This window comes from Elephas maximus, chromosome 7, assembly GCF_024166365.1.
Source record: "Elephas maximus indicus isolate mEleMax1 chromosome 7, mEleMax1 primary haplotype, whole genome shotgun sequence".
Classification (NCBI taxonomy): Eukaryota; Metazoa; Chordata; class Mammalia; order Proboscidea; family Elephantidae; genus Elephas; species Elephas maximus.
The window spans coordinates 48,294,521-48,313,418 of NC_064825.1; the positions used below are offsets into that span (position 1 = coordinate 48,294,521).

Below are 18,898 nucleotides of genomic sequence, written 5' to 3' on the forward strand. Positions count from 1 at the left end.
ACTTTAACTGCCTGCACCACTCAGGGACTCCACCAACTACACTAATGCCTCAATTTTTCTGAAGTCCTTCAATGGCTCCCCACTGCCTAAAACAGCAGCACTCAATTACAAGTAGGGTAGATGAGTACCAAAATGTTTATCTCCCTAGGACTTTACAATCTGGACATGTTCTCTATCCCTTCTCCCTAATTTTGGTATGCCTAAAATGTGCATAGTGTGGGTACAGGTGGGCGAAGTGTTGTGCTGTTCCTAAAACAGCTCCCTTATGATTACTGCCGACCTAAAGAATGAGGTCAATTCCCTAGCCAGGTATACAACGCCCTCCCATAACCTCGTCACTATGATCTCTCTGGTCATCTCTTCCCCTGTTCCACATCCTCATACTGTATTCTAAAACTACAACCAAGCTACTTGTAATTTCCAAAACATGTTTCACTGTTACACTCTTCACTGCCTTTGCTTCCACCTCTCCTTTGAATGCCTACTAATCCAACTTTGACTCAGTCTTTACAACTCACTTCAGATGTCCTCTGCTAATGAAACTTTCCTTGTAGTTCCTTTACCCAACACTACTGAGATGAACTACAGAGATAAAACACCTGGTCATCATGTATTATTCTTTTACTACTTTTTTTTTATTCAATCTGCTATTATGTTATTCATTCCTCTATGTTACCTTTGTATCTTGTACACAGAAGCTGTAAAACTCATCTAACAACTTAGTGCAAACTACAAGTCAAGCACTTAACCAAGAACCTTTTACCTTTTAATTCTCACAACCACCCTATTAACCAGACGGTATTATACCAATTTTATAGATTAGGAAACTAAAGCTTTGATAGATTAAGCTGCTCTGAGATTCAAACCCCAGTTGGTGTGAGATAAAAGTTTCTTAGATTTTTACTGTATTATTTCTATACATGTCTCATCTCTCTTTTTCTATCATTCCCATTAGACTTAAATATTACAAGAAATATGTCTGTTTAATTCTTCACTGAATCCACAGACCCTAGCATAATGCCTGGTACAGAGCAGAGGTTTAATAAACATTTGCTGATTGGCTGATCTTATTAGAGGGCAAACTCTCATTTTCTACTCCTAGAAATCTAGCACCAAGCCTGGAACATAGAATATACTTGGTAAATATTTGCTGAAATAATGAAATTAACTGGAAGAACAAATCAGCAGACACATCAGAATCAATTCTTGGCTTCAATCAATTAACACTTGGTCCCAGGTCCCAGGTCCCTTAGAGGCACCAAAGCTGAAAACTGGAGGCTGGCAAATCTCCCTACTGAGCCTGCACTTGCTAATGAGCTCCCACACCTACTGTCACTCTCTTCTGTTTCAGCCAAGTGCAGTTTCTTTTTCTTTTTTTTTTTTTTGAGAAAGTAACTTTATTGCAATGAGGAGAACAAGGAGCCAGGAGGAAGTTCCTTAGATCCTGCTTCCTGTGGTATGGGGAAGCAGGGCTTATACATAATTTGGGCAGCAAGATGGTGACAGCACAGGCATACTGGGGAGGGAAAATTTCTAGAAGGCGGCCAGAAATCAGGAGGTGATGTGGTTCTTGTTGGACTTCCCGCTTCAAAATAGGGTCCAGGTGATGATTTTCCTTTTGATTCATTCCACCTGTTACTGTGTCCGCTGTTGAAGTCAATTAGTGGTCACAGCTGGCCCTTCTGCACATACGCCACGGGCCCACTCTGGCTTGGGCTAGTTTAAGGACTAATGGAAATTCACCAGCATTCGTAAGGTCAGGTTACAGTCCCCCCCTTGAGTTGCTGCAATTCTTAATCTTAAGGGATAACAGTCAGCAACTCATCTGGCTACTTCCTGCTGACGTGGGGAAGAGTTTTAGGGACCTTTAGCTCCTGTGGGTAACAGGCAGAGAATTAAAACCAAAGACAAAGGGAAAGATTAATCCAAAGGAAAAATGGACCACAAATACCACAGCCTCCACCAGACTCAGTCTTGGACAACCAGATGGTGCCTGGCCACCACCACCGACAGCTCCAACAGGGATCACAGTAGAGAGGGTCCCGTACAGAGCTGGAGAAAAATGTATGTCACTCCTGAGGTTCGCCCTTCAGCCAAAGATTAGACAGGCCCATAAAACAAAACAAGAGCAAAGCTTCCTTAAGGGAATCCACCTCATCAAACTCTACATAGCAGAATCCTTTAAATTTGTCTGTGTAACTTTGGTAAAGGGTAAGACAGCACACAACACTGGGGAAGCCAGCACAACCTGTACAAGGCAAGGTCATGGAAACTCCAGAGGCACATCCAAACTCCCTGAGGGACCAAATCACTGGGCTGAGGGCTATGGGGACCATGGCCTCAGGGAACATCCAGCTCAACTGGTATAACATAGTTCATAAAGAATATATGCCAGGCAAAGAGCTAACTGGTTTTCAGTTTACCTTATTAAATCTTCACAATAACCCTATAAAGGAGCCACTGTCGTTTACTGCTATTTTGCAGATAAGGAAACAGCCATCTGGAATTGAAGCCCTTGACCCCAAAACCAAAGGCTAACAGATTTTAACCCGGGCAGATGGTCACTGCCACCAGAAGCTTTCTTGGCTTTCTCCTGCTGCCAAGCCCTTTCATACACTCAAAGGTTTTCTCTTCAATGCAATTAACAGCTTCCCTGTAAACACTGTACACAAGCACTGATGGCTTCCAATTTCTAGGCACAAGTGCTATTCGCCAGCTTCTGCTGCCTTGCTCCACCCCTAACATTTAGGAGGGCAAAGAGAACAGCCAATCTCAGGTGCTAAGAGAAGCAAACAAAATTTCTTCATATAAGCAGAACACATGCCAATAACCGCTGAAATGCAAGTCGGCCTCACCCCCTGCCCAGGAAACTGATACAGAAATAGAGAAGGGAATGGGGAGTTAGGGTGCAAAAAGTGCAGTTTCTGCTCAGTCCTGGATTCTCCAACAACTATGCCTGTCTGTTATATGCAGTACTTGCTGATGGGAGAGGACTATGGAAACCCTAGATATTACCCATTATATACGATCAACTTGTTACTATAATGGCAAGTACAGTAATAACTAGTTTATTGGAATAAGGATTCCCCCAAAATAAGTATTCTAGAAATCTGAAATTTACCCTTTAAAGCATCATCATTTTCCTCTACTATTTATAACCCTTTATTAGTTCCACAGAAATGATTATTAGATGAAGGTGTCAGGGGAATCCCTAGGTGGTGCAAATGGTTAAGTGCTTTAATACCAGCCAAAAGGTTGGCAGTTCAAACCCACCCAAAGGCACTTCAGAAGACAGCCTGGTGATCTGTTGCTGAAAGGTCACATCTTGAAAACCCTACCGAACAGTTTTACTCTGCACACATGGGTTACCATGAGTCAGAATCAACCTGACACAACTACCACCACCACCAAAAGTTTCTGATGTGCTTGACAGTTTTGTTTTTCTGTTACTAAAGCCAAAGTAGAAATATTTTCTTTTAATAGGACTCCTGGTGAATTTTTGTCTTCCCTCTTCCTCCACCTCCCAAAAACAATAACACAAAGCATTCAGATGGAAAAGGGGTTTAACTCGGGTTCGGGAATTTTACGGAATAATGGATTAGAAGGAATTTTAAGAATACACTCACAATTAAGTCTTACAGTATGCTCTGTACAGGGATACCACCAGTGGGATAATGCTTACTCTTCCTCTGCAGAGGGCCTGGGCCACTTTGAAATACTCCTAACCATTAGCAGTTCTGTCTTATGTGCATCGAAAATATGTCTGTGATTTCTGCCACAAGCTTTCCTCTCAGGTAGTACAAAACTGGTCTTCAGAGGGTGTCTTAGTTACCTAGTGCTGCTATAACAGAAATACCACAGTGGGTGGCTATAATAAACAGACATTTGTTTTCTCACAGTTTAGGAAGCTAAAGTCTGAATTCAGGGTTTTTTTGGGTTCTAGGGGAAAGCTCTCTCTGTTGCCTCTGGAGGAAGGTCCTTGTCTCTTCTGAGCTTCTTCTCCTGGGCAATCTTCATGTGGCTTGGCATATGTCTTCCCTTGTCTCTGATTCCCTCACTTGCTTGTTTAATCTCTTGCATATCTCAAAAGCGATCAACTCAAGATACACCCTACACTAATCCTGCCTCATTAACATAACGAAGACAACTCATTCCGAAATGAGATTATAACCACAGGCATAGAGGTTAGGATTTACAACACAGATTTTTGGGGACATAATTCAGTCTATAATGGATGGGAAGCATGTACACTGGAGTCAGTGGTGGGTTTGAGTTTTGGCGCTATCATGGCTACGATTTCTCTAAATCTCAATTATCTCATTTGCCTAACCTCATTTCATTACAAAAGCAATTAAATGGGATCATGCATAGAAGCACTTAGCACAGTACCTGGCACACAGTAAATGTTTAAAAGACATGGCCTTTTTTTTAAAATTATAGCTGAAAACAAATATCATTGTCTTCTAAGTCTTTCCTTTTTTATGCCAAACATCTTCAGTTCCCTCAAATTTCCTTAAACACTATGGTTTCGAGTACTCAAGTTCTGGCTGCTCTGTTTTGGACATGTTCCAATTGCCAATCTCCCTTTAACTTGTGGGATCCAGAAGTAAATATAACACTTTTTTCTTTGGAAGTAGTTTCTATTAAAGGAAAAAGCAATCTTTAAATTATGAAATAAAAATATACGACGGAAAACAGAAAAAATCACTCATAATTCTATAATTATACCACTTTTTTTTTTGTTTTTTTAACTTTTATTGAGCTTCAAGTGAACGTTTACAAATCAAGTCAGTCTGTCACATATAAGTTTATATACACCTTACTCCATACTCCCACTTGCTCTCCCCCTAATGAGTTAGCCCTTCCAGTCTCTCCTTTCGTGACAATTTTGCCAGCTTCCAACTCTCTCTATCCTCTCATCCCCCCTCCAGACAGGAGATGCCAACACAGTCTCAAGTGTCCACCTGATACAAATAGCTCACTCTTCATCAGCATCTCTCTCCTACCCACTGTCCACTCCCTTCCATGTCTGATGAGTTGTCTTCGGGAATGGTTCCTGTCCTGGGCCAACAGAAGGTTTGGGGACCATGACCGCCAGGATTCCTCTAGTCTCAGTCAGACCATTAAGTATGGTCTTTTTGTGAGAATTTGGGGTCTGCATCCCACTGATCTCCTGCTCCCTCAGGGGTTCTCTGTTGTGCTCCCTGTCAGGGCAGTCATTGGTTATGGCCAGGCACCAACTAGTTCTTCTGGTTTCAGGATGACGTAAGTCTCTGGTTCATAATTACACCACTCTTAACCAACAATTATTTCATTTTAAGGCATACAATACTTCCTTCTCATCATTTTAGCTACCCATTTCCACGATTACTATCATCTCGCCAAAAAGTTAATCATACTCACTGTATGTGCAACTTTATATTTTCACATTTCATAAACTGATCTCTGTTAAACAGTGTCTAGGAAAATTATTTTAAAAGGTTGTATAATATTCTGTCTTACAGGTACATCCAGTTTCTTTAACCATTTGCTTATTATTGGACATTTGAGACTGTTAATTTTAGACAAATAGCTTTTCCTGTATTTAGTACTATTTCCTTAAAACAGATTGCAGAAGAGAGGTTTCTGTGTCAACTGATACAAATACTTTGATGATTTGATCAAATGTCAAATTAATTTCCCCAAAAGTTCTACCTATCTATAATGCCACAAGCACTACTTCAAAGTGTCTGTTTTCTGGTACCTTTATCAACACTGGGGATTAGTTTAGAAAAACATTAATTTGATATGTAAAAACATCACACCTCCTATAAATTGTAACAAAAACTGTTGTTGTATGCCATCAAGTCAATTCCAACTCATACTGACCCTACAGGACACAGTAGAACTGCCCCATGAGCCTCCAGGGCTCCTATCCGATACTAAAAAAAAAAAAGAAACCCATTGCTGTTGAGTCGATTTCGACTCATAGCGACCCTACAAGACAGAGTAGAACTGCCCCATAGATTTTCCAAGGAGCATCTGGTGAATTCAAACTGCCGACCTTTTGGTTAGCAGCCATAGCTCTTAGCCACTATGCCACACAGGGTTTCCTATCTGATACTAGCACGGATAAATGTTCCCCATGTTTGTTTACTCTCCATGAACTGTCTGTTCACGTCCTTTGGCCTTGTGTCTCCTGGACTTTGGGATTTTTGTGATCGTGTATTTGACTTTTTTATTTATTAGTAGCACATAAATGACTCCCTGTCACTTGAAAAAGCCTTTAGTTACATACTTTGTTTTATTAAAGAGAATATAATGAACAAAATTTAACCTTTTCTCAATTGTTCAGGGTCAGCATTAGCTTATTCAATAAATAATTGTGGAGCACCTACTCTATGACAGATCCTGTGTAAATGGAATAAGGCATAGTGCCTGCTTTCAAAGAGCTCACAATCTAGCATCATGAATGTCAATCACAGTTGCTCATCTCTGCTTCTGGTTGTCAGTATACTTATCCTCCAGCTATGTTTCTATTTTCCTATCTCTCATGGATTGAATTGTGTCCCCCCAAAACAGCTGTCAACTTGGCTAGGTCATGACTCCCTTGTATGAGTGTATGATTGTCTACCATTTTATCTTCTGATGTGATTTCCCTATATGTTGTAAGTCCTATTGCTATGATGTAGAAAGATGGATTAATGGCAGTTATACTGATGAGGTCTACAAGATTAGGTAGCGTCTTAAGCCAATATCCTTTGGAGATATAAAAGATGTGAGGACCCCATACCACCAAGAAAGCAGCGCCAGAGCACAGCGTGTCCTTTGTACCTGAGGTTCCTGAGCTGAGACGCTCCCAGAACAAGAGAAGACTGAGGACAAGGATCTTCCTCCAGAGCCAACAGAGAGAGAAAGCCTTCCCCTGAAGCCAGGGCCCTGAATTCAGACGTATAGCCTACAGGACTGTGAGAGAATAAACTTCTCTTTGTTAAAGCCATCCACTTGTGGTACTGTTGTTACAGCAGCACTAGATGACTAAGACACTACCTTATTTTACCAAATCATCTGGGTGAAGATTTGAGGGATGTTCTCTCTCTCATGATAAGGTGCTTGGGCTTATTCCTGCTCTTTGCCATAGCTGCCTTCTGGATCCACAGACATGTTCCAATGCTTGAGGAAATTTGACTTCTGGAGTCAAGTCAATTGCTACAGTACTAATTTTTATGTAGCCATTTACTTTCAAACCACCATCACATATAAACTCATTCAGTGGCTCAATATACTTTAAAGACTAACAAAAACAAAGGGCAGATAAATTTAACCAAAGTCCAAAATAAGTTAATTGAGGGGCAGGGAACTGTTGCTGTTGTTAGGTGCCGTCGAGCCATTTCCAACTCACAGCGACCCCATGCACAACAGAATGAACCACTGCCCGGTCCTGAGCCATCCTTACAATCGTTGTTATGCTTGAGCTCATTGTTGCAGCCACTGTGTAAATCCACCTTGTTGAGGGTCTTCCTCTCTTCTGCTGACCCTGTGCTCTGCCAAGCACCATGCCCTTCTCCAGGGACTGATCCCTTCTGACAACATGTTCCAAGTATGTAAGACGCAGTCTCACCATCCTTGCTTCTAAGGAGCATTCTGATTGTACTTCTTCTAAGACAGATTTGTTCATTCTTTTGGCAGTCCATGGTATATTCAATATTCTTCGCCAACACCACAATTCAAAGGCATCAATTCTTCTTCGGTCTTCCTTATTCATTGTCCAGCTTTCACGTGCATATGATGCGATTGAAAATACCATGGCTTGGGTCAGGCGTACCTTAGTCTTCAAGGTGACATCTTTGCTCTTTAACACTTTGAAGAGGTCCTTTGCAGCAGATCTACCCAATGCAATGCGTCTTTTGATTTCTTGACTGCTGTTTCCATGGCCGTTGATTGTGGATCCACGTAAAATGAAATTCTTGACAACTTCAATCTTTTCTCCGTTTATCATGACATTGCTCATTGGTCCAGTTGTGAGGATTTTTGTTTTTTTATGTTGAGGTGCAATCCATACTGAAGGCTGTGGTCTTATGATCTTCATTAGTAAGTGCTTCAAGTCCTCTTCACTTTCAGCAAGCAAGGTTGTGTTATCTGCATAACATGGGTTGTTCACGAGTCTTCCTCCAATCCTGATGCCCCATTCTTCTTCATATAGTCCAGCTTCTCGTATTATTTGCTCTGCATACAGATTGAATAGGTATGCTCAAAGAATACAACCCTGATGCACACCTTTCTTGACCTGAAACCATGTAGTATCCCCTTGTTCTGTTCAAACAACTGCCTCTTGATCTATGTACAGGTTCCTCAAAAGCACAATTAAATGTTCTGGAATTCTCATTCTTTGCAGTGTTATCCATGATTTACTATGATCCAGACAGTTGAGTGCCTTTGCATAGTCAATAAAACACAGGTGAACATCTTTCTGGTATTCTCTGCTTTTAGCCAGGCTCTATCTGGCATGAACAATGATATCCCCTGTTCCACATCCTCTTCTAAATCCAGCTTGAATTTCTGGCACTGCAGCCACTTTTGAATGATCTTCAGCAAAATTTTACTTGCGTGTCATATTAATGATATTGTTTGATAATTTCTGCATTCGGTTGGATAACCTTTCTTGGGAATAGGCATAAATGTAGATCTCTTCCAGTGGGTTGGCCAGATAGCTGTCTTCCAAATTTCTTGGCATAGACGAGTGAGCACTTCCAGGGCTGCATCAGTTTGTTGAAACATCTCAACTGGTATTCAGTCAATTCCTGAAGTCTTGTTTTTCACCAATGCCTTCAATGCAGCTTGGACTTCTTCCTTCAGTACATTGGTTCCAGATCACATGCTACCTCCTGAAAAGGTTGAACGTCAATCAATTCTTTTTGGTATAGCGATTCTGTGTATTCTTTCTATCTTCTTTTGATGCTTCCTGTGTCACTTAATATTTTCCCTGTAGAATCCTTCAGTATTGCAACTCGAGGCTTGAATTTTTTCTTCAGTTCTTCCAGTTTGAGAAATACTGAGTGTTCTTCCCCTTTGGTTTTCTACCTCCAGGTGATTGTACATGTCATCATAAAATTTTACTTTGTCTTCTCAGGCCACCCTTTGAAATCTTCTGTTCAGCTGTTTTACTTCATCATATTTTCCTTTTGCTTTAGCTACTCAACGTTCAAGAGCAAGTTTCAGAGTCTCTTCTCACATGCATTTAGGTCTTTTCTTTCTCTCTTCTCTTTTTAATGATCTCTTGCTTTCTTCATGTATGATGTCCTTGATTCATTCCACAACCTATCTGGCCTTCGGTCACTGGTGTTCAAGATGTCAAATCTATTCTTAAGATGGTCTCTAAATTCAGGTGGGATATACTCAAGGTCATACTTTGGCTCTTGTGGACTTGTTCTAATTTTCTTCAGTTTCAACTTGAACTTTCATATAATTGATGGCCTGATCCAGCCCCTGGCTTTGTTCTGACTAATAATATTGAGCTTTTCTGTTCTCTTTCCACAGATGTAGTCAATTTGATTCCTGTGTATTCCATCTGGCGAGGTCCACATGTATAGTCACTGTTTATGTTGTTGAAAAAAGGTATTTGCAATGAAGAAGTTGTTGGTTTTGCCAAATTCTATCATGTGATCTCCAGTATCGTTTCTATCACCAAGGACATACTTTCCAACTGCCAATCCTTCCTCTTCGTTTCCAACTTTCCCATTCCAATCACCAGTAATTATCAATGCATCTTGACTCCATGTTCGATGAATTTCAGACTGCAGAAGTTGGTAAAAACTTCAATTTCTTCATCTCTGGCCTTAGTGGTTGTGCATAAGTTTCGACAATAGTTGTATTAACTGGTCTTCCTTGTAGGCATATGGATATTATTCTATTACTGACAAAGTGCTGTACTTCAGGATAGATCTAGAAATGTCCTTTTTGATGATGAATGCAACACCATTCCTCTTCAAACTGTTATTCTGGGCATAGCAGACCATAGGATTGTCCAATTTGAAATGACCAATACCAGTTCATTTCAGCTCACTAATGCCTAGGATATCAATGTTTATGAGTTTCATTTCATTTTTGACGATTTCCAATTTTCCTAGATTCATACGTTGTACATTCCAGTTTCCAATTATTAATGGATGTTTGCAGCTGTTCTCATTTTGAGTAGTGCCACATCAGCAAACGAAGGTCCCGAAAACTTGACTCCAGCCACGTCATTAAGGTTGACTCTACTTTGAGCAGGCAGCTCTTTCCCAGTCATCTTTTAAGTGCCTTCCAACCTGAGGGCCTCATCTTCCGGCACTATATCCGACAATGTTCCACTGCTATTCATAAGGTTTTCACTGGCTAATTCTTTTCAGAAGTAGACCGCCGGTTCCTTCTTCCTAGTCTGTCTAAGCATGGAAGCTCAGCTGAAATCTGTCTGCCATGGGTGACCCTGCTGGTATTTGAACACCTGTGGCATAGTTTCCAGCACCACAGCAACATACAAGCCCCCAAGATACAACAAACTGACAGATGCATGGGGGTTTCCCAAAGTATGAGATGCTAATAGATGTTTTAGAAAAAAGGAATTGAGTGGTCAGATACATTTCGAAGACACAGTTAAAACTAAATAGATTTATTTAGAACAACATCTCAGAGTCTTTAATGCACTGGTATATAGGGTGAATTTCCAAAAGAGAGATGAGAGGGATATTATATGCAGTATTTCTCAAGCCCATTTAATCATAAAATCCCTATTCCATTAATTTCCCACGGAATTAGTAGTCTGCAGAATATACTTTAGTAAAAGAAGAAGTAGTGATATCCTCTTCAATGATAATATAATAATGATGTCAACAGTCATTTATCATTCACCTCCCACATGCCAGGCAACTTCCATGTTATTCCACTGTTCCTATCTACGCGATAAAAATGTTTAACATCAACACATGTTAATAAATACCTTATGATTATAATATTTGTATAAGTCTTTGTAAGTTACAAATAATTTTCATGTCCATTATTTTATATAACCTTCAAAAAGACCTTGAAATATAAAGAGACTATATCTGGAAAGTAAGGCCTTAAAGTACCTTGCACAAGGCCACATGACCAGTAGTGGTAAAAACCAGGACTAGAAATCACATTGCCTGACTCCTAGTTCATATTTATTTCCCTTAGTATCAAAACGGGGTTTCATGGAAAAGTCTGTTCTAGCCCTTCCTGGGTCCCTCACCTGTAAGGACCCTGAATGCTCAAACAGATAATATTAGCTCTGAATTTGCACTGGAGTCCTGGGGGAGCTGATTAAAAGTTCAAAAATTATAGTGACGCTACCTATGGCCTACATACATAATTCTCAAAATTTTATAATATCTTGTGATCCATTAAGTACTTTCCTATCCACAGACTTTTTGTTAAATTTCTCATGAAACAGAGCCTAAAGTCTCTATCCCCAGTAAAAAGTTATGATGCAGTTGTATCAATGTGACATGCCAAGATGGTCCTTCTTTCCTCTTCCCAGTCATATATCTCTTTCCTTCCAGGTCTCCAATGTGTTAGCTAAGCGGTGACAGTGTATTTGCTTAGAGCAGAGACAGGCAAGTTAAGGTACATAAGCCATTTCTGGTGGCTCTGATCTGGGTATGACTATTCAAGGCAACTGGGTACATTACTAGAGCTGCCACATCACAAACAGGCATGTGTGCTGTTACTCATTCATTCAAAAAGTATTCCTTGAGCATACATTATACAACAGGCATAAATAAGCCATGGTTGTCATGCTTCCAAAAAAGCTCACAATTAAGTTGAGGAGGAATGTAATGTCTAGAGCTATGCTACTAAGCACTTGAGATGTGGCTAGACCAAACTGAGATGCTCTGTAAGTGTAAAATACATACTGAATTGCAAAGACTTAATATAAAAAAGAATGTAAAACATCTCAATTGGTTATACTGGTTATCTGCTGAAGTGGTAGTATTTTAGATATATTGGGTTAAATAAAATAAATATTAATAAAATTAGTTTCATCTAATTTTATTAATATTCTTTATCTGTTTTATGGGACTACTAGAAAATTTAAAGTAACATCTGTGTCTTGCATTATATTTCTACCAGACTACGCTGGTCCAGAGACATGAAAAAGCCTGGCAATTACAGGCACATCACACAGCTGTATCCTAAAGGGAGAGGAAGTAGCAATGAAGAAAGCGGCCAAATCATTTGACCATTTAACAACTGCTGAATAAGTGCCTATATGTCAAAAACTGTTTCAGTCATTTGGGAAATAAAAAGGAATAAGACAAGAGTCCTGCTCTCAAGGAATTCATGGTATAATAGAAGAGACAAGAAGGTGCTTTTATACTTAATCCAATAATCCCCACTGCCAAGAACAAGGTAATATATTCAGGGCCTTCCTAAACTCCACAGCTACTTGGCTCCAGGTATATAGTGCTGCATTCCCACTTCCACTTTCTGTCCTTCAGGCTCCCTAGTGGTAAACAGAAGTAGTATGTATACTTGCTTGATACGCACAAGAAGAGATAACAACTTTATTTTAGATATCAATGTTGCCAGTATCTTCCTTTGCAGTATCTCCCCTTGTACATGGTCTGTCTTTACACAGGCACATATCCTCTACTGTAGACCATGGTATCATCAATCAAATATTGATTACTTCCTAGTAGCTCATGAGTGCCATTAAAACATAAGGCATTATTTCAAAAAAAAGGAAGAAACACTTCCCAAATATTTATGGACCATCTCCAAAGTACTACAATAAGCTCTGCGAGGGAAACGAAGCGAGAGACATTATATTTATGTAGAACACGTGAATAAAACATGTCTGCTTACCCACAACCCATTATTTACATCACTGGGATACAGACCCCTACTTTTAATAATGCACAAATTCCATCCCCTTCATCCCAAAGTACATATATACAAATTTACAGACTGTTCCAAGAATTCATGAACTAAGGCCCACCCTAGTTAAAAATCTTCGGTTTAAATGAATGGTGATCTTGCTCCTACTATACTAAAGGTTCAGGAATCCACTCAAATCTCTAATCCTCTTACGTTAAGCCATATAGAAGAGCTAGGCTAATCAGGTTCATCTAGAATAAACAATGATTGTGCTAAGATCAACTTCTACTATCAACAATTTACTTACTGTGAACACAGCCCAGGAAAGGGCAGAATGGCCTCCCCCATGCAGAAGGAGTAGGACTGGGCCCTCTGAACCACTCTTGTAAACACGAAAAGTGTGTGAATAGTTAAAGATAACACATCTAAGTTTTTACTCACTGATGTTTGTAACTATTTAGTCATAATAATACTAATTAGAAAACTCAGGCAGCACCAAGCTACGTGGAAAGCTACAGAATGCCAAAATTAAGAGAAACTTAAATAGGTAAGTTTCTGAGACACCAAACCTCTGTTTTTTGAAGCATGGAGTCAGTACACCAGTTTTTTCAATGGGAAAAAAAAGATTCCCTTTGCCCTAATGAAGACACAGTCCTTGGTTTCTAGAAACTAAACCGGTTCAACTCACCTGACTCTAGAAACCTTTCCCTGGGCCCTTAAGAGATGTAAAGGGCCCAGGGAAAGGTTTCTTGAGATGTATTAGGTTCAACAATTTACTTCTTAATCCTTTCTCATGCATCAGACAATTATAGCCAATAAGATATTGGCATGGATTTACAGGTAATATTCCACACTATACAGGTGGGGAATAAAATGAAATAAACAGCAAGAATAAAGAATATTTTAGAAATGTAACAAATTTTCTAACTTAGACAATGTTATAAGCTTATTAAGGAATAAGCCATTTTACAAAAGGATATATCTTTGCCAGTTTCATTCTCTACTTCCACATCTTCCATGGACTCAAAGTACTGACTCCAAGAAACAGGGGAAAAGTCCCGCTTTCTTCCAGGGCTAAGGGGGAAAAAAAGATACATTTCAAGTAAAAAGTATTTATGCATGAAAAGATAGAATCTTGGTCAACAAATGCTGAATGTAAATCTGAAATGAAAATATCAAGGGTATTTTCTCTTAAAGATATAAAGAGATTTCATACATAAAACATCACATTAAAACGTATAAATAAGCTCAAATAAGAGTACTAATTTTAGGATTTCAGGAAATTAACTGATTAGATATTAATGACGAATAAATTCCATGTATATACATACCACAAAACCTGCTAGTTTTCTCTCTCAGCTCTTGGCTTAGGCTCATCCGTATCCTCTCATCCCACTTTAATACTCCTGCTACAACCATTTTGGTTACTATTCTTCATATCTTTAACACCTCATACTCTTTCATACTTTTTTTGTCATTTCTCAGACAATGCACAACCTTCATGGAGGGGAAACTGGCAATATCGATATTCTGAACTTCTAGGAATTTATCCAAACATATGCTCACACAGAAGTAAAATGACTTATGTATTCAATGTTTGTAACAGAAGAAAACTGGAAACAACCAAAACATCCATCAACAGAAGACTGGCTACATCAACTGCGGTACATAAAGAAATACCCATCCATTGCCGTCAAGTCAATTCTGACTCATAGCGACCCTACAGGACAGAGTAGAATTGCTCCATAGAGTTTCCAAGGAGCGCCCGGCAGACTCAAACTGCTGACCCTTTGGTTAGCAGTCATAGCACTTAGCCACTATGCCACCAGGGTTTCCACATAAAGAAATACTACTCATTTTTAAAAAGAAGGAAAAAAGTATTTATATACTAATGAAATTCTTTATATATGAATACATAAAACAAACATAATGCACACGTTACCATTTGAGTAAAAACAACCATATAAAAATAATTGCTTGTATATGTTTAGAATATGTCTGGAAGGATACCAACCATCACCACAATCAATTTTAGAACATTTTCAGCACCCTACAAGGAAACCCTGTATCTTTTAGAAGCCACCTGTTTACCCACCCAAATCTACCAGCCCTAGGCAACTACTAATGTAATTTCTGTCTCTAAGATATTTCATAAGCAACCTCACGATGAACAGAGAAAAGATTGAAGTAGTCAAGGATTTCATTTTACTTGGATCTACAATCAATGCCCAAGGACGCAGCAGTCAAGAAATTAGAAGACTAGTGCATTACGCAAATCTGCTGCAAAAGGCTCTTTCATGTGTTAAAAAGCTAAGATGTCACTTTAAGGACTAAGGGCGCCTGACCCAATCTGACCCAAGCCGTGGTATTTTCAATCACCTCCTATGCATGTGAAAGCTAGACAATGAATAAGGAAGACTAAAGAAAAATTCGTGCATCTAAATTATGGTGTTGGTGAAAAATATTGACTGTCCAGAAGAACAAACTATTCTGCCTTGAGGAAGTACATCCAGAATGCTCCTTAGAAGCAAGGATGGTGAGGCTTCATTTCAAATACTCTGAACACATTATCGGGGGGACCAGCCCCTGAAGAAAGACATCATGCTTGGTAGAGGGTCAGCAGAAAAGAGGAAGACCCTTAATGACATGGACTGGCACAGTGGCTCTAACGATGGGTTCAAATATGGTAACGATTGTGAGGATGGCACAGGACCGGGCAGTGTTTCATTCTGCTGAACACAGGGTCACTATGAGCCGGAACCGACTCGACGGTACCTAACAACAGATATTTCATACAAGTGGAATCAGATAATATTTGTCCTTTGGTGTCTGACTTAATTCACTTAGCTTATGTTTTCAAGGTTCATTTATGTTGTAAGCACATATTAGAACTTCATTCCTTTTTACAGCTGAGTAATATTTCATCGTATGCATATACCACATTGTGTTTATCCATTCATCTGTTGATGGACACTTAGGTTGTTTCTAAATGTTTTTAAAGATAAGTAAAATATGATAAATATTAGTTGAGAAGTAGTATGTCTTGAAACTCACTTAAGTTGAACCAATCTCAATAATAATTTATGAACAATGAAAACTATTTTCAAAGTATATACAGAAAAAGTTCCTTACAAAGTGACCTATGAACCATATTTAAGATTAATAACTTTTTATGTCACCAGAAAGATTTAGGATCACTTGATCCTCCCACAGAGTACAAGTTGGTAATAAAATAAATCAACCACTTAAAATATCTCATTGAGGTAAAGAATTGATGCTTTCCCTTCTCCTTCCGAACAATTCAGTCCTAAAACCATTAAGAAGGCTTAGTGGCAGGAAGGGAGGTTGTGGTTGCCCTGAGTGGGGGATCAGCCAGAGTAGGAGAGGTGGCTGTAAATAAGTTGAAGGATCTGGCGTGAGGATTCAGAGCCCAAACAGGTGAGGAGGGTGGTGCAGTGGAGGAGTGGTCTGTGTAGCGTGTCAGAGTATGAGTGCTGATCTGGCATGGAATATTGGAACCCAAATGCGAAGAGGAGGATATTCATGTGGAAGCCTGGTATTGTGGGGGTTAAAGCCTAAGCCAGTTGGGGAGGGTGTCCACACTGAGGAGTATTGAGGTAGTGTCCCAGGCAGAGTGGGGAGCGTCCACGCCAGGCGGTGGTCTTGCTGGGGAGTCAGACCCCAAGTGGGATGAAGAGGGTACCTACATGGTGGTGGAGGCAGGAGGGGGATTGGTCTCAAGTGGGTTACAAGATCCCAAGTGGAGTGCCCATGTGGCCAAACAGCCTGGTGTAGTGTCACAGCCTGAAAAAGGTGAAGATGTCCACAATGAGGGATGGTCTGGGAGGAGTGTCTACGCCAAAGTGGAATGAAGAAGGGGTCCATGCAGGGCTGTAGGGCAGCTTGGTATAGGGAGTCAGAACCCAAACAGGGCAAGCTGGACATTTAAGCATGGGGACAACCCAGCATGGGATGTCAGAGCTCAGACAGAATACCAAAAAAAAAAAAAACATCATTGCTGTTGAGTCAATTCTGATTCATAGCAACCCTACAGGACAGAGTAGAACTGCCCATAGGATTTCCAAGGAGTGGCTGGTGGATTCGAATTGCTAACCTTTTGGTTAGAAGCCAAGCTATTAACCACTGCACCACCAGTGCTCCCAAGCAGAATAGGAGGTTGTTAAGGTGTAAGACAAGGTGAGGGCACAGGACCAGAATGAAGTCAGAGCCTGAGCAGGCAGGAATGTTCCTATGGGGAGAAAGTATTGACAGAGATAGAAGATATTTGAGTGACACACCTTACATAAGTATATTAAGAATAACAAAAACCACTTTTCTCACCGTTGAAGAAGGAAGTTACAAATATGGAAAGGGAGAAAACTGAATGAACCCTGTGATGATGGACTGGAATTGCATGTAAACTCATCTCAATATATACAGATATACAAATAAGTATATGTATATACGTAAAAAAGAAATCTATTGCCATCGAGTCGATTCCGACTCATAGTGACCCTATAGGACAAAGTAGAACTGCCCCATAGAGTTTCCAAGGGGCACCTGGTGGATTCGAACTGCCAACCTTTTGTTTAGTAGCCATAGCTCTTAACCACTACACCACCAGGGTTTTCAGCAGATGTATAGTGTATATGTGTGTGTGTGTGTATACATACGTGTTTACATACATATAAAAACATTTGTACTACCCAAGGACTGTCTATATACATATCTATACAAATATATCAAATAAGTGTATATAGTTGACATATATGTACATACACATTTCACTGAGAGGGCATGGAAGCAGCAACAATCCAATAGCAAGGTGCATACCTAGTGCTCAGATCTTGACTTCTAAAAATCATTTTCCACTAAAAAAGCTGATTCCAGGGGTTGATCAAGAAAAGTACAAGATGAGCCTGGAACATATTGTGACAAAGAGCATTAAAGTGCCCAGAGAATGACAGGGACATGTAAGAAGGACCTAGAGGTTCATTTTGAAGAGCTCTCATTAACCAAACTGAGGACAATTTCAGCATCAAAATAAATAATGATAGTAACAGATTATAACCTATTGAATGCAATAAAAAACCACAAGTCAATATAGATACAAATAAATGAACAAATCAAAAGTTAGATAGTTTCAAAGTACCTCCCCACAAAATCCTGTATTATTAATTAAAAAAGGGAAAAGGGTAACTTTACGGTAGAGAAACCTAATGAACACTACCTTAATCAATAACAGGACAAACTGAAACCATCCACCACCTGACAGAATTCAGTGAGAAGAATGAAGTATTACTCTGAGACATTCCTGCCAAGGATGTATAATCGGAATCTAATCATGAGGACATTAGACAAACCTAAACTGAGGGACCTTCTAAAAAATAATTGGTTGGTAACTTCCAAGGTGTTAAGGTCATAAAAGTCTGGAAAGACTTGGCTTTTAGGAAATACTGAAGACACAGCAACAAAAAGGAACACGTGGTTCTAAACTGGATTTATTTTCTACAAAAGATATTTTTGGGTAATTGGTGAAATCTGAATGTGGTTTTAGGATTATATGATAACAATGTATTAGATTAATTCCCTGACTTTGATGGTTACATTGTGATTACGTAAAGAGAATGTCTTTGTAGGAAATACACACTACAGGTATCTGGGGGTAAATGGGACATCCAGTCAGCAATTCACGATCAAGAGGGTCAGGGAAAAAAAGGTCTTTGTCCTGTAATTGTTTCAAAAAGAGACAAAAACACTTAAGAAACAAAGAAAAAAATGAAAGTGATATAAAGATGTTTCCAGTTACACAGAGACCATAACAGGAAAGCATAATTCCAAGATTGGTGTATGTAAAACTCAGTACCAATATCCATACAATGGAATATTATTCAGCCAGAAAAAGGAATAAAGTACTGATACATGTTATAACATGGATAAACCTTGAAAACATACTAAATGAAAGAAGCCAGTCACAAAAAGCCACATATGATTCTAATCATATAAAAGGTCCTGAAGAGGCAAAGACAGAAAGTATATTACT

At 39.5% G+C, this 18,898-nt stretch overlaps 1 protein-coding gene across 1 annotated transcript in view; it reads right to left on the reverse strand.

The window, feature by feature from the left end:
* PPME1 (protein phosphatase methylesterase 1) overlaps positions 1 to 18,898 on the reverse strand; it is a 68,314-nt gene that overhangs the window by 36,182 nt on the left and 13,234 nt on the right. The window contains exons 2-3 of the mRNA XM_049889838.1: positions 13,835 to 13,929; positions 13,163 to 13,254 (exon numbers count right to left, since the gene is read on the reverse strand). Of these exons, the coding sequence (XP_049745795.1) occupies positions 13,163 to 13,254; positions 13,835 to 13,929 (187 nt within the window). The remainder of the gene's footprint in view (positions 1 to 13,162; positions 13,255 to 13,834; positions 13,930 to 18,898) is intronic.